At 35.2% G+C, this 13,629-nt stretch overlaps 1 protein-coding gene, 1 non-coding gene and 1 pseudogene across 2 annotated transcripts; 2 read left to right on the top strand and 1 right to left on the bottom strand.

The window, feature by feature from the left end:
- The first annotated feature begins 480 nt into the window (after positions 1-480).
- LOC132628037 (uncharacterized) lies at positions 481-2,892 on the top strand. The gene is made up of 3 exons (XM_060343724.1): positions 481-727; positions 819-891; positions 977-2,892. Exons 1-3 carry the CDS (start codon positions 643-645, stop codon positions 987-989), a joined length of 171 nt encoding a protein of 56 aa, XP_060199707.1. The 5' UTR covers positions 481-642; the 3' UTR covers positions 990-2,892.
- On the top strand, positions 2,433-5,423 carry LOC132628034 (zinc finger protein GAI-ASSOCIATED FACTOR 1-like; annotated as a pseudogene).
- Positions 5,424-7,607: 2,184 nt separating this feature from the next.
- On the bottom strand, positions 7,608-7,802 carry LOC132629480 (U2 spliceosomal RNA). Its single transcript, XR_009578259.1, has one exon. It is a non-coding gene; the product is annotated as a U2 spliceosomal RNA (small nuclear RNA).
- Positions 7,803-13,629: the final 5,827 nt, after the last annotated feature.

Below are 13,629 nucleotides of genomic sequence, written 5' to 3'. Positions count from 1 at the left end.
CACACATTAGCAATTTGAAATATAAATCTACAAGAAAAGTAGAACTGAAATAGAACTATTATAAAAAAGAGTAAGAATAAAATAAAATTATTAGATAAAAAGAAAAGAGAAAATGAGGAAAACAATAAAGAGCCTGTTTGGATGGGCTTATGCCTATAAGCTGAAAACAGCTTATAAGCTAAAAAAAATAAGTTGGGGTAGTCTAACTTATTTTTTTTGGCTTATAAGCTGTTTTCAGCTTATAAGCTGCTTTAGATAAGCTAAGTCAAATGAGCCCAATTATTTTTTTGAGCTTATTTTAAGCACAAAATGACTTTAATTTGGCCAGCCAAACACTCAAAAAAATTAAAAACAGCTTATAAGCAATCCAAACGGGCTCAAAGTAAAGACGCTATCACACCTAAAATGAGATTTTTTTGTAGTCAAATAATGATAGACAAAGTAATAAAGTTTAGGTAAATGTGGAAAATTGGGGGTCACGTGTAATTTTCTTTTCCTAAGGGATCTCATATGAAATTTGACGGCGACTGAATGAGGAAAATTCTAATTAGGGAGGCGACACAATCAATCAAATTCATCTTTTAACCATCACATACATATTTCCTCTTGGATCGATCATAATTGAAATTTTGTGTATTGAAAATGAATTGGGTTCAAAGGAAAATATATCTGTACAACGTCACTTTTGGATTGTACATGCTCGACTGGTGGGAGCGTTGTCTCTTCAGTATCCTTTTTTTGTTTCTTTAATTTTGTTACTTTTACATCCATCTCATCTGTTTATTCATTTAGATCTGGACTTCTTTAACGCCTTTTAGATATCTTGGTGCTTGTTTTGCTATGGTTTATGGGTTACAATACGTTTCGATATGCTTCCGACCTCTTCAATAGGTATCTTTTCCATTTTTTGCTTTCAACAAAAACCATAGCAATTTAGATATCGAGATGAGCTCCCATTCATTTTCTTTTGTCTCAGGCAACTGTGGTGAAACTTCATCAGCTGCGTCGAGCCTTGTTCTTGACCATATAACTAAGACAGATATGTTTGGTTGTTGAAATTGTTTGTTGTGCCATAGATATACTTGGCTTTGTATGAACCAGAAAAATAATATGTTACTGCTCTTTTCTTATTCTTTACCAATAGATGTTGACATTTAATGTAATAGTAAGCAATTCAAGCTTCCGATTGTTGTGAGGAATGCTTTGAAATTAACTCATCAGTTTGCTATAACCAGTCATGTAATGCTATGAGTTACAAGTTCAACAAACATGCTTTACCTGTTTTATATTCAAATTAGTTGCAGATAGAATTGTGCAGCCCTCTCGAATTTCCTTAATTACTTTCACTAAGTGATAAAAAGTGTGAGTAGAAACACATGATGAAGATCCATATCATGGCAGATCATCCTTAGGTGAAAGCACCACCGCAGACCTAAATATACGGTAAGCACTTATGCATGCAGGGTGTTTATACCAAACCGATGCAATTTATCATGATTAAGTGATTTGATGAAGCGAATATATACACTAACTAATTATGGTTAAGGTGATAGTTGTATATGTTAGAACACATGCGATACATCCATTGGTTTGACGTAACACCCCAGGTGGGTAAGTTTTTACCTAAATATCCTTATACCTTTGTTCTCCACCATAAGAAAAACAATTAAAGAGATGAAAATAGAAACGGCATCATGGCAGAAAAGGAAAATTGTGCTTATAGTCTCTCTTTGGCAAATTCTTATTTTATTCCTTATAAGTATTGAACTAAGCACATTCCATAGCTTTGAGCTGGTTTTGTGACACGGGTTTTGTTAATTAGCTAGTCTGAGCAGATGGTATCTAAATTTGGATTTTATGTTTATTTTTTTATCTTTCTTTGATATCATTTTATTGCCAATTTTGGGGTTTTGTTCATCTATACTTAGCTTTGAGCTGGTGGGTTTTTCCAATTAGCTAGTCTGAGCTAAAAAATAAGAACTTTGTTCAGTGCTTAAAAAAAACAAGATTGAGTGATAGATTTGCAAAAAGAAGCTTAGCAGAAAGTTTGTTAAGTAGAAATGTTAAAGCAGAAGGAATAATCCAATGGAGTTCATGGATAAATACTGATAACTCTCGGATAGAGTATTAGAACGGAAAGATCCATTAGATAATGAACTATTGGTTCTAAGCCATCTCTGACGATTAATCAACAATTCGAAGTGCTTTTTAGTTTATTACTTACTCTTTTCGACTTTTTGAATCAAATTCTTTATTTTGTTTTATTCAATTTTTTTTTTTAATTCACAATTACAATTATAGCCTGTCTCTGTAAGTTGAGAGTGGAATTCATCCTCTATTTTGTCCTTTCCATTCACTCGGATTTCTTCCTTTTCATCAATTTTGTCCCATTTTAGTTACTTATAAACCCTAGAAGAATTCTTATTTCATCCGCCATGAACGATTGCTCGGGCACTGGGTAGCGAGTGTATTGTCTTGTGGTGATCAGACAGCTCCTTGTAAAGAAACAGCACAGAAAAAGAGGATCTCCCTGGAATGCCAGGTAAATTAGCCCCTGATTTGCAATTCCTGATTAAACTTGTTAGGTTTGGTTATGTTAATCTTTTTAATCCATTTAGCTCCATTTGAACCTATTTCTTAGCTCCCGTTTGGCCATATATTTTGAAGTTGAAGCTTGAAATTTGAGTTCTTGAAGTGATTTTTGGAACTTGATGTTGTGTTTGGACATGCATTTTACTTGGAAAAGTTATTGAAGTTTTGTGAGTGGAAGTGAAATTTAGACCAGTTTTTGAAACTTGAAAATATTTTGAAGGAAGATAAATTTTCATGATCAAATTTCATGGCCAAACGCTAGCTTAAAGAACAGATTCCTATTTCAGCAGAAAATTGATTTTTGGGGCCTTTTCTATTATCCTTTGATTAGATCCTGATGCGGAAGTCGTTGCCTTGTCCCCGAAAACTCTATTAGCAATGAACCGATTTGTGTGTGAGATTTGCAACAAAGGGTTTCAGAGAGACCAGAATTTGCAGCTTCATAGAAGGGGTCACAATTTGCCTTGGAAGCTATGGCAGAGAACAAGCAATGAGGAACAAGCAATGAGGTGAAGAAGAGAGTTTATGTTTGCCCCGAACCTACGTGTGTTTGTGGAACTAAAGAGTATAAATGTGATTGTGGGACAATGTTTTCAAGGTCCATTCTTGATGCCCTTGTAGTAGTTAATAATGTGTATAGAAGGGATAGCTTTATCACACACAGGGTATGTTGATGTATTAGCAAAAGACCATTAGCATTATCACGCTGTGTCTGTCGGTTTTGCCGTGTTTATGGCACTGTCTTTTGGTAGTCACTGGTAGTTGTTAAGTCCATTCTGTTAGTTGGACCAAAGGTGCTCTACCTTAGCAAACTTAAGGGACTAAAGATGCTTAGGTTATATTTAAGGACAAAAATAGACCTCCTCCCATAGATGAGGGACGATTTTGACCAAAAACTCCCCTTTTAATTGTTAATCTCTCTTTCTTGTAAAGCTGATATCTTTGTTAATAATGTGTATAGGAGGGATAACTTTATCACACACAGGGCATTTTGTGATGTATTAGCGAAAGACAGTGAGAAAGTACGGAGTGCAGTTACAACTCCTATTGCTGATGAGGACCGTAAGGTTCAAGCTGTTGTTTCATCAACACCACCGCCACCAACACCTCCTACTCCCCCACCAGCTTCAGAGCCGCCAGCTGTTCCTTCACCAGCTGCCCCGGAGTCTCTACCACCTCCTGTTACTCCGTCAACTGATTTAATGTCTTCTGATTCTCCCATCCAGAATCCAGGTACATTTTGAAGTTCAATTTTAGAAGTTTGAAAATTTGGATTTGAAGTTTGCTGATGTGTGTTTGTTGAGAACAGACAATAGACTTTGTTCTTTCTTGTTTTGGAGTCTTTCTAATTTTTTCATTTAATGATCTTTTATCGAATATCTGTTTTCCTCATTAGACTATTTCAAAATAAGTGTTTGTTTATCAATCTGGCCCATTATTTCAACTTCGAACTTGAAATATAGAATTTGAACTTTGAGAAACAGGTTTTATGAGTTTTTCCAAGTTTTCACTCCACTTAAATTCAACTTGTTTTCATGTCCACATACAACTTCAATTTTCAAATACCCTTTCTCAACTTTAACTTCAAATACTAGGAGTACTTTTTTTTTTTTTTTGGTTTCCAATCTCGACTAAATCATGTCCAAACGCCTAAGTGATCCTTTATCTGAACAAAGTTTGAATTCTAGAAACAAAAGTATGATAAGATGGGCAAGAAAGAGATCAATCAAAATAATAGAAAAGTTACTTTTTCAATTCTGAGAAAACTTTGGGTGAAATAAGGAAACATAGCATGCACTTGAAGAAGTCTAAAGTGCGTCTTCACAAAGGATAACACATCCTGATTCTCCTCTTTCTACAGATGAAGTTCTTTTATATCAAAAGCTTAACTTTCCCTGCTTCTTCATATGAGTGGTTTCTTTATGTCTGTCTATAATTGTTATAATTTGGCAGAGTTGGTGGAGAGTCCACGCACAAATTCCACTGGAACCATTACAAAACAGGTTATGGAAGAAACAACAGCTAAAACGAGGTTGTCTGGAATCTGCAGCAGTAGCTCAAGCACCGGATGTACCACCAGTAGCAGCATTTTTCCAAGCTTTACTGGAATATCTAGCAGCAGTAGGAGCTCAAGCAGTAATGGAAGTACCACCAGCAACAGCATTTTTCCAAGCTTGACTGGAATATGTGGCAGCACTAGGAGCTCGAGCAGTAATGGAGGTACCGGAAACATCAGCACTTTTCCAAGCTTGACTGGAATCTCTAGCAGCAGTAGAAACTCGAGCAGTAACGGAAGTACCAGCAGCAGCAACAGCATTTTTGCAAGTTCAACTGGATTCTGTAGCAGCAGCAGTAGCTCGAGCAATAACGGAAGTACCAGAAGCAGCAGCATTTTTACAAGCATGACTGGAATCTGTAGCAGCAGTAGTAGCTCGAGTAGTAATAGAAGTGCCAGCAGCAGCACTTTTGCAAGCTTATTTTCTTCATCAACTTCTTCAGGAAGTTTGCCTTTGCCATCTCAAGCACCTCAATTTACTGATTGGTTTCAGTCCGTGGCTCCTGCACCGCCACCTGATATAGAGCCAGCATCATCTATGGAACCAATATCTCTCTGCCTTGCTAATTTATTATACTCTGAGATAATTCCGTTGTGCCACCAGAATTTGGTATCAAGGCCATAGGATTCTATCTGGAGATAATTCCGTCGTGGCACAGTATTAAAACTCATATTCAGTTCTATTGCATCAAATATATATGTACGAGACAATAGGTCATCTAACTTCAACAATTTAACCAAATCAAATAATATTGATTAGGACATTAGCTAGTCATGAGTCATGACCTTTCTTAATTTTCCACCCAACAAGAAACTACATTTGATTGTAATTTACAAAGACAATGTATAGAGCAGCACTCAACACATCAAGCAGCAGTTGAATGCTTCTTGAATGAGCAAAATATGATTGGGAAACACGGAAATTAAATAGACCATCATGCCGGCTCCGTGTCCTGTGACTGGTGAGGAGTGCTACAAGCTTCTTTGTTGAGAACTGAAATATTAAGAACTAAACTTAATGTATAATAGTGCTAAAATTGGAGGCAACCTTTTGCATATCCAATAGTGTGAGATGTAGACTTTGATGTCCTTTTTGTTAGTCCAATATAACTTGTTTAATTTGTTTTTTGCTCATGAATTTGACTCCATGGCTATTAGTAAGCAAACGAGTTGTCGAGGGAAGGTAATGGCACTGAAATTAAGCGAGTAGGAAAAGGTGTAGTTAGAACATTGAAAAAGCAAGCTGAGAGGAAGTGTGTACTGAGCCGTGCCAGGTCATGTGTGACGCCTGAGTAATTAACATCCTTGATAGCACCTGAACTGCTGCTTGACATAATCCAATGAATAGAGGCCAATCCCACAGAGTCCCTATACAGAACAAGAAAAGGTAATCCTACAATTTGGGAATATAGGGAAAGACATTTTCACCATGGATTACTACTACCCCCTGTCGGCATTTCAAGCATTTGCAATCTGCTTAAGTATCTTTGACGCCAAACCTGCTTGCAAGTAGCCTCATTTTTTGGTTTTGGGTAACATGCCATTTTGTGCTTGTCTTCCAACTTAATTGTACATGTATCATTTTTAGTCCTCTCCAAAGGGAGGGTCTTTTATGTTCAGGTTGTAGGATGTTCTTTGGTAGGGGTTTGGTGATATGCTTTCAAGTTGCGTGCAGTGTTCTGCCTGCAAAAGTGGCAATTGTGTTGTATTCTTAGCATGTTGAACTTCTTCTAACATTGTGTGTATTATCTGCGGAAGGTAATTGTACAAGATAGGTCAACTAAATACACAAGGGTGGGAGATATTGTGACCGAGCAGGTATCCTAGATATTGTCTTCTTGGCTTATTTGCTCGTCTCTTTTCTGTTTTTCTGCTTAATATTCCTATCTTTACAACAGAGCAAACTGATAACAGTCACATCCGACACAAACATTCTTCAAGCAATGCAGCTCATGAGTGGTAAGTATTAGTTCAACTCATGAAGTTGGTTATGCTTTAAGGAATATAATGTAATGTTTTAATTCATAGAGCATCACATACGACATGTTCGGGTGATCGATGGGAAGGTGGTAGGCATGATTTTTGTTGCAGATATTGTCAAAGCAGTGGTGGATCAACAAACTGGAGAAGTGAAGCAACTGAATCAATTCATCCGAGGAGATTACTACTGAAAACATATTTAGCAAGCTACTAACATCAAAACTTTGTTTGTTGATACATGAAAGATAATACCAAAACAATACTGTCAGTTTTCTCAGCGTATTTCTTGCTAAAACAATTTCTTTTGCCCACAAGAAATTCATTAGCAGATACATGTTGTACTCTAGTGTCAAGGAAGTATTTTATATTTCTTCATGACCCAAAAGTTCTCTTTCGGCGTTACAAAATGTTTCCCTAAGAGGGTCACTTTCTACAGATTGCTATCATTTTGAAATTTGACTAGGGACTAGACATGTCCTTTTGGCCCCTGAGTACTCCCCTGTCATCTTTATTATCTAAAACATCCGAAGTAACGAGAGAAACACTTCAAATTGCATTCGACCAAAAATGTATTTGATTGCAAGAAATCGTAGCCTTTAACTTTTTGGGTCCAAAGCATAAATTATACTCTTAAGTTTGCAAGAAAGCACACAAACAATTAAAGTTCGATATCAGGCTCAGAATCAATAAAAAGCATGATTTTATGAGTACAATAATCTATCAGAGATTTATTCTGGTAGAAATGAGCTATTATTAAAGGAAAAAAAAATGCAAATCTTCAGAATTTTAAAATTAAAGATATTTTTTCAAATCTTGTCAATTAAAATAAGCCAAGAAATATATGTTAAATTGAAATTAAAAAATAATCCAGAATTCTTTTCTCGAAGATTGGGCCTAAGCTTAGACAAGCGTATTATTAGGCCAAAGCTTAGAGAAGCCCATTAATGTCTCCGAGCCCATAAAAATTAAACTAGATTTAGCTGGGTGCGCCAGGCCCGTGCTATAGTGCAACGCATGGGCGACACGCGAAGGCTCAGGTAGCAAGCTACCTTGATGAGTCTTCCCCTTAAAAAATTGAGTTAATATCGTATGAACCGATGACCCACATATCAGATATTAAACTGATAAGAACAGATACTACACTTGATCTTAGCCAAAAGGCCGAGAAAGGTATGCTTCTTCACATTGACGGGCCTTTCTTTTTATACGCCTCTTCGCTGTCTACTTGTAGCTTCTTCCGATGTGGGAATAATGTAACAAGAACTCCAGCAAAGCTAAAGGAGCAAAACACACTATATAAATCCACCATTTAAGAACAAATTTGTTTTTAAATCTGAGACATGTAAAAGTGAAATAGAAAAGGTTGGATTACAAAACAAGTAACGAACAGTTATTAAAGCAATGAAAATTTCGGAATGTAGAGAGTATGTTTTTGATATATTTCTTGGTAGTAGTTTATACTTCAAAGTTCAAAGAGACAACATATTAAAACATCTTGTTTATCAACAACTTATTGCCGTGCGCGCGCACACACACTGTAAAGGTAAACGTGATTGATCAACATCAGTTTTGTGAAGATGCCTGTAATTAGAGACTAGAGTGTAGCTCACATTAATTTTTTCTGTAACGATAATTATCCATTTTTTTTTTCTTTTAGGATATAAATTTTATGTACTTCAAAATTTAAAGGCAATGTCTTTTCTTTTACTAATATTTATTCTGCTTGATTGTAAATAAAGTAACTAGCTGCGAATACATTAATGCAGAGGCTTAGTGTTATCAAGTCCCATTACAATTTGCCTCCATAAATGTTCTTTGCAAACAAAATAAAATAAATTATGCTATATTCTAGAGTATTCTTTTAATCTTTCATCATAATGTCCTCATTAGATTCCTCAAGTAGCCTTGCTGGTTATTCTCCATGGCGATCAAAATTTACTATCTTGGAGAATAATGGTTGATGCTTTGTGTCTTTATGGATTTAAGTTACATCATTAACCGTTAATGAAGTTAAATAAACCTGAAAGACATTTTCAATTTGCATGATATCCTTCACAAGCAGCTCATAATGCCTCCTCACTTCCTCTGCTGATTTTCCACCTACACACCTGGCAATGTTATGCCAGCGATCAGGAGTGTCCCTGTCATATAAAGCCAAAGCCTCTTCGAACTTCTTGTTTTGCCTTGCAGTCCAAGAGGCCATTAAATGTTAGTACTCGGTCAATTAATTTGGCTAGAGTGATGTGAGTCACAAAAGCCAAGTGGTCAAGTGAATGTTATGGGCAAGATAATGCTAAGCTATCTTTGTTAGCTCCTTATAAGCTGGAGAAAAAGGTGTTGGGTTGTAGCAAGTTGGCGAATATTTTTTCGTTTTCTTTTAGGGGAGGTACAATACAATACATGATTCTTGAAGTATTGCTAATGGGAATAGGTGGAGGGAGAATAAGAAAATAGTATTTGTGACCAGACATTTGATTGCTTTTTTTGAAAAGTAATATCATCAGCAAGTGGATCAGATAGGAAATTCACCCAGCTGGAGGAGATTAGATCCCCTAGTTCCAATTATGTGGCCTAAGATAGACGCGCCAATGCTATAGTATTTTGGACCGAAAAACAATTATCAAGATATTTATACATCTTCTAGGTTGGACAATGTTGCTTAAATTCTGCGTCAATTGGAAAACCATTTGTCACCCTTCAATTGTTACTGCCGGTCATTTTTTTGACAATGTCCGCATTGACCTAAGCAATGCTGATCTTTATGTTTTGATGGTAACTAATTATGAACAAAGTGAAAAAAAACTAAGTACTTAATGTTGTTCATCAGCTCAATTTCAATTGTTCTTTAAGTTTTATCATCTTACATTTGGATGGTTATAACTGTTAGGTTGCCTATAGCTGTATCAAATTATGATTCCGAGTTGCAAGTTGGAACAGGCAAATAACTGCTGCTTATGTTTTAATTTTGAATTTTCTCTATAAGTGGAGCCACCCTGTGCATATTCTATTACCGTGTCGTCAGAATTTCCCTGCTTTTGTTTTTCAAGATAAGGTGTAGGTACCATCGGGGTCATCATTGTGTAAATTAAAACCCAGGTGTGTGTCTCTTTTTAACCATTATTGCGGTGTTGTTATTTGTTGTAACTAATAAGGAACTATTGAAATCAACTAGCACAAAACTGACTAGTATTTAAAACTCTTTTCAAAACCAGTATCAACCATTCATTTGTCCATATAGACGGGCCATAGTTGATTCAGCATTAACCAGTCAGCCATCTTGATTTGCAGAATAATTTCTGCATTTATGCAAGTTGACATTCCAGAAAAATTTCTGCATTTATGCAGTCTCTTGGAGAAGCAGGACCAGCATTTTCAAGATGTTTGCTTATTCTGTTTCTTGCTATGTTAGTTTTTGCCTCGTGCTTAAAAGGAGAAAATGAACTTTTACTTTCTCCACAACGTTTTTTCCAGTTTATATCATATCGAGAAGTTTGTGTAGTTCTGAAAGCCCCTAAAAATTACCAAAAGAGGGAAATTGTCCCTTTTAGACCACTTGCTTTGACACCTGAGATACTGGCTGTCTACATGGGTGAGATGGAGGGACACCATTTGTCAAATCTGAATAGTTTATATTCTGGCAAAAGAAACTACAGTAGGAATCTATGCCATTATACAAGTATCTGATATTTAAGAATCCCTTTTATCATATAGAATACCTTCTACATGGGTGCATCCAAGGTACAGTTGGTCTCCACCCTTTTCCCACTAGAAACTGTGTTCTTTGGCTCACAGGTCTTCTTTCCCTATGATTGATAATCATGGTTAACTTTTTATCTGAAACCTCGATGTGGGAATGTGAAGTCAGAGACTGTCATGTTTCAGAAACTCCCTAAAAGAAAAGGAAATAATTATAAATTGGAGTATAATAATTACAATACCATAATAATTATGAGGCAAAGCGTGTTACCCCTTCACTCCCGCTGTTCTCCTTTTCGAATTGCTTTGAAATGTGTTTACTTGAGCCGAGAGTCTCTCGGAAACAGTCTCTCTACCTCTCAAGGTAGGGGAAGGTCTGCATACACACTACCTTCCCCAGACCCCATTTGTGGGATAACACTGGGTATATTGTTGTTGTTTTGTTATCTCCTATGCGGTAAAAATGGCTGAAGCCTCTTTAGTTTTGAAAACCATGTGTTTTCTGCCTACAATCTCATGGCATTCATCTCTGTGTTTAAAAAAATCTATGTAATAGTACGCATAGTTAGCAACTCATCACTGGTTTCTCAATCTAAAAGTAGTATGACTATAAGGTTTGATAAGCTTATTCATAATAATTATAAATTTATCTAAGTTCCGTTGCAATTTTGTTTTCTGATGTCTCGTTAATGTGGTTATTTGCATTTTGTTTCAAAATAAGTAATCCAAAAAATTATCTACTTAATTGCAAGTTGTTTGGGAAAATCATACCTAACTATAATGTTTACAGGATAAACAAAAATTACTTTGACATATCTCGATATATTGTTCAGTTGATATTGCTAAACCTGAACTAGTTGCATACATACATCTCAATTAGACATACTTCTATTCTTATTTAGAATAATGAAGCAAGACACTTACTATGGAAAATTGTTACACGTTTTCATCAATGTCTGAACCTGCAATGACGTAGAAATTTGTTTCAATTATCTGCTAGGAAGTATTTTTAACGGTCAAGGTGAAACAAATCTGGCACATCTCTTGTCCAAGAGAAAAGTCTTATCAAACACAGATGATATCAGTGACTTCTCAAAAAATCAGAGGAGCTGAGATTAGACCGATTAACAGTTGATCAGTCGCATGCTAGTAAAAGCTTGAAGAGTACACTAAGGATGGAATCTTTGGATATGCCACAAGTTAAAGAGAATTTAGACAAGTATATGTTGTTGAAAAGATCTTTAGTGTTTGAATCAACATAGATATTTTGCAACAAATAGAATAAGCAGTTGGTTTTCCTTCTTTTCTTTCCTGTTCCTTTTATCTTTATCTTTTCATGGGTGATGAAATGTTCCAAAGGATAAAAAGATAGATGCATTAGAAGTATCTTCTAATCTGATGTTCAGAAGTAAAAGACAAGAGACCTTAGGTTAATGCAAGATTATTGGTCACTTTATATTCTGGATTTCTTCTGTTCTGAGTCAAGTGTGGGGGCTTGTGTGTAATCTTGTCGAAGATTAGAACATTTTGCCTTTCGAAGGAGAGATTTTATAACAGTAATATGCTGAGCACTTGCATACTTTTGATCAGAATGGAATTTTCTTGCCTTATTCTTTTGCTTTTTTAAGGACTGATCAGCAATTGGCTGTTAATGCAAAGAGGAAATTGAGATATGCAGAAGAATCAGCATGTCTTTTTGAGGAATGTTTAATAGTTTTTTACTGGTATATTATTGGATTCTATGGTTCAGTGATTTGAAATAAAAGAATACTTCGTAAGAGATCCTCCATAGCAAAATCATTGAAATTCTTGCTCTATTTGATGACCTTACCTTGGTTTGTGAATTTGATATTAAAATATGCTTAGGTTGGTGGTCATAAACCATTAGTGGCTCCCATAAGTAGGTTTATTTACTAATTATGCGAGGATTATAAATGTACAACTATTTGTGGTGAATAAGACTGTTGGATGTTCAGAATTTGAACTTTATAGGTTCGAGTTTGCACTTTTAATTCACTGGGCAAGTCAACATACATTATATGTTATCTGTACTTATCTGGTGAATTTTCTAACATATTCAAGAATCGAGTAAAAATTACTAGTTCGGATGAACCAAGTAGTTAACCAAGTACCCACCTCTAATGTTTTAAAGGACATTTTCATCACTAAATACTTTTTACCATGTCTATTATTAATACACATATCTTTATTCTAATTCAATCCCGCTTAAATAATAGGATTACATAGATTCTCTCATAAGTTAAGTTTAATAGTGTCAACCGAACACTACATTACTCATTTGGAAATTATTCTCACAATCAATCACTCTATTAGTTTTATGGAGACTATCCCTTTATGTAAGCAATCAAATATTGTATTAGATTATGTGTGATTTGTATCAAAATTTGTTTTGCTAATGCGGCGATGTTTTGTTTATAATTATAGATTACTGGAGTATGTTTCAATTTCTTTTTTGGATAGGCCTGATACTGACTCCTCCAGTGTTGTGCTATGAAAATTGTTACTCCCTCCATCCCAAAAAGATTGTCCTCTTTTGACTTGGCACAAAATTTAAGAAATAAAGGAAGACTTTTGAAATGTGTGGCCCAAAACAAGCATGAGATATTTATGTGGCTGTAAATCATCTCATAAAGTTAAATTGTTTCTAAATATAGAAAGGGGACAATCTTTTTGGGACAGACTAAAAAGGAAAGGAGGACAATCTTTTTGGGACAGAGAGAGTAATAAAATGAGTACCTTTTTTCTCTTTTACTTTAGGGAAGGATCTTTTGAATTATTTATATTTTGAATCAGTAATTTTGAGATCAAACCACAGAGATTAAATGATTTATTATTCTCAAGATCTATCGAATTATCCTCGTTAAGGAAGAAAAAAAAAAGTGAAGGATAAACTTGACTTATTTCATTGTAATTAGAGTTATACAAGTGCTAATGTTTAATAAGAATTTATGTAAAAAGGAATTCCAAACTTACTCCTCAAAATATTAAACGTGGAACTTCGAATATTAAATGTGAAACCTTCGAAGTTCCTTGCTGCCTAGGTTGAAAATATTTCCTAGAAAAACTACTCAATTAAAGATGAAAACTTTGTTAAATATAGTCAAACCTCTCTATAATCGCTATTCGTTATAACATCATTTCACTATAACGGCCTCATTTTCTTCGAAACCGATTTTTCATGTTATATTTTACTTCTCTATAACAACATTCTGCTTATAACAGCAATGACATCCATTGTAGCGGTACACTCTTTGTAAAATTACCTCTCTATAACAACCATACTC

This window comes from Lycium barbarum, chromosome 2 (genome assembly GCF_019175385.1).
Source record: "Lycium barbarum isolate Lr01 chromosome 2, ASM1917538v2, whole genome shotgun sequence".
Taxonomy (NCBI): Eukaryota; Viridiplantae; Streptophyta; class Magnoliopsida; order Solanales; family Solanaceae; genus Lycium; species Lycium barbarum.
This window is presented reverse-complemented; position numbering and strand designations above follow the sequence as displayed.

Bases quoted from the DNA above. Each gene is read 5' to 3' on its own strand.
- LOC132628037 (XM_060343724.1), top strand. From the start codon at position 643: ATGAATTGGGTTCAAAGGAAAATATATCTGTACAACGTCACTTTTGGA. The intron at 728-818 runs GTATCCTTTTTT...AACGCCTTTTAG, and splicing joins GTGGGAGCGTTGTCTCTTCA to ATATCTTGGTGCTTGTTTTG.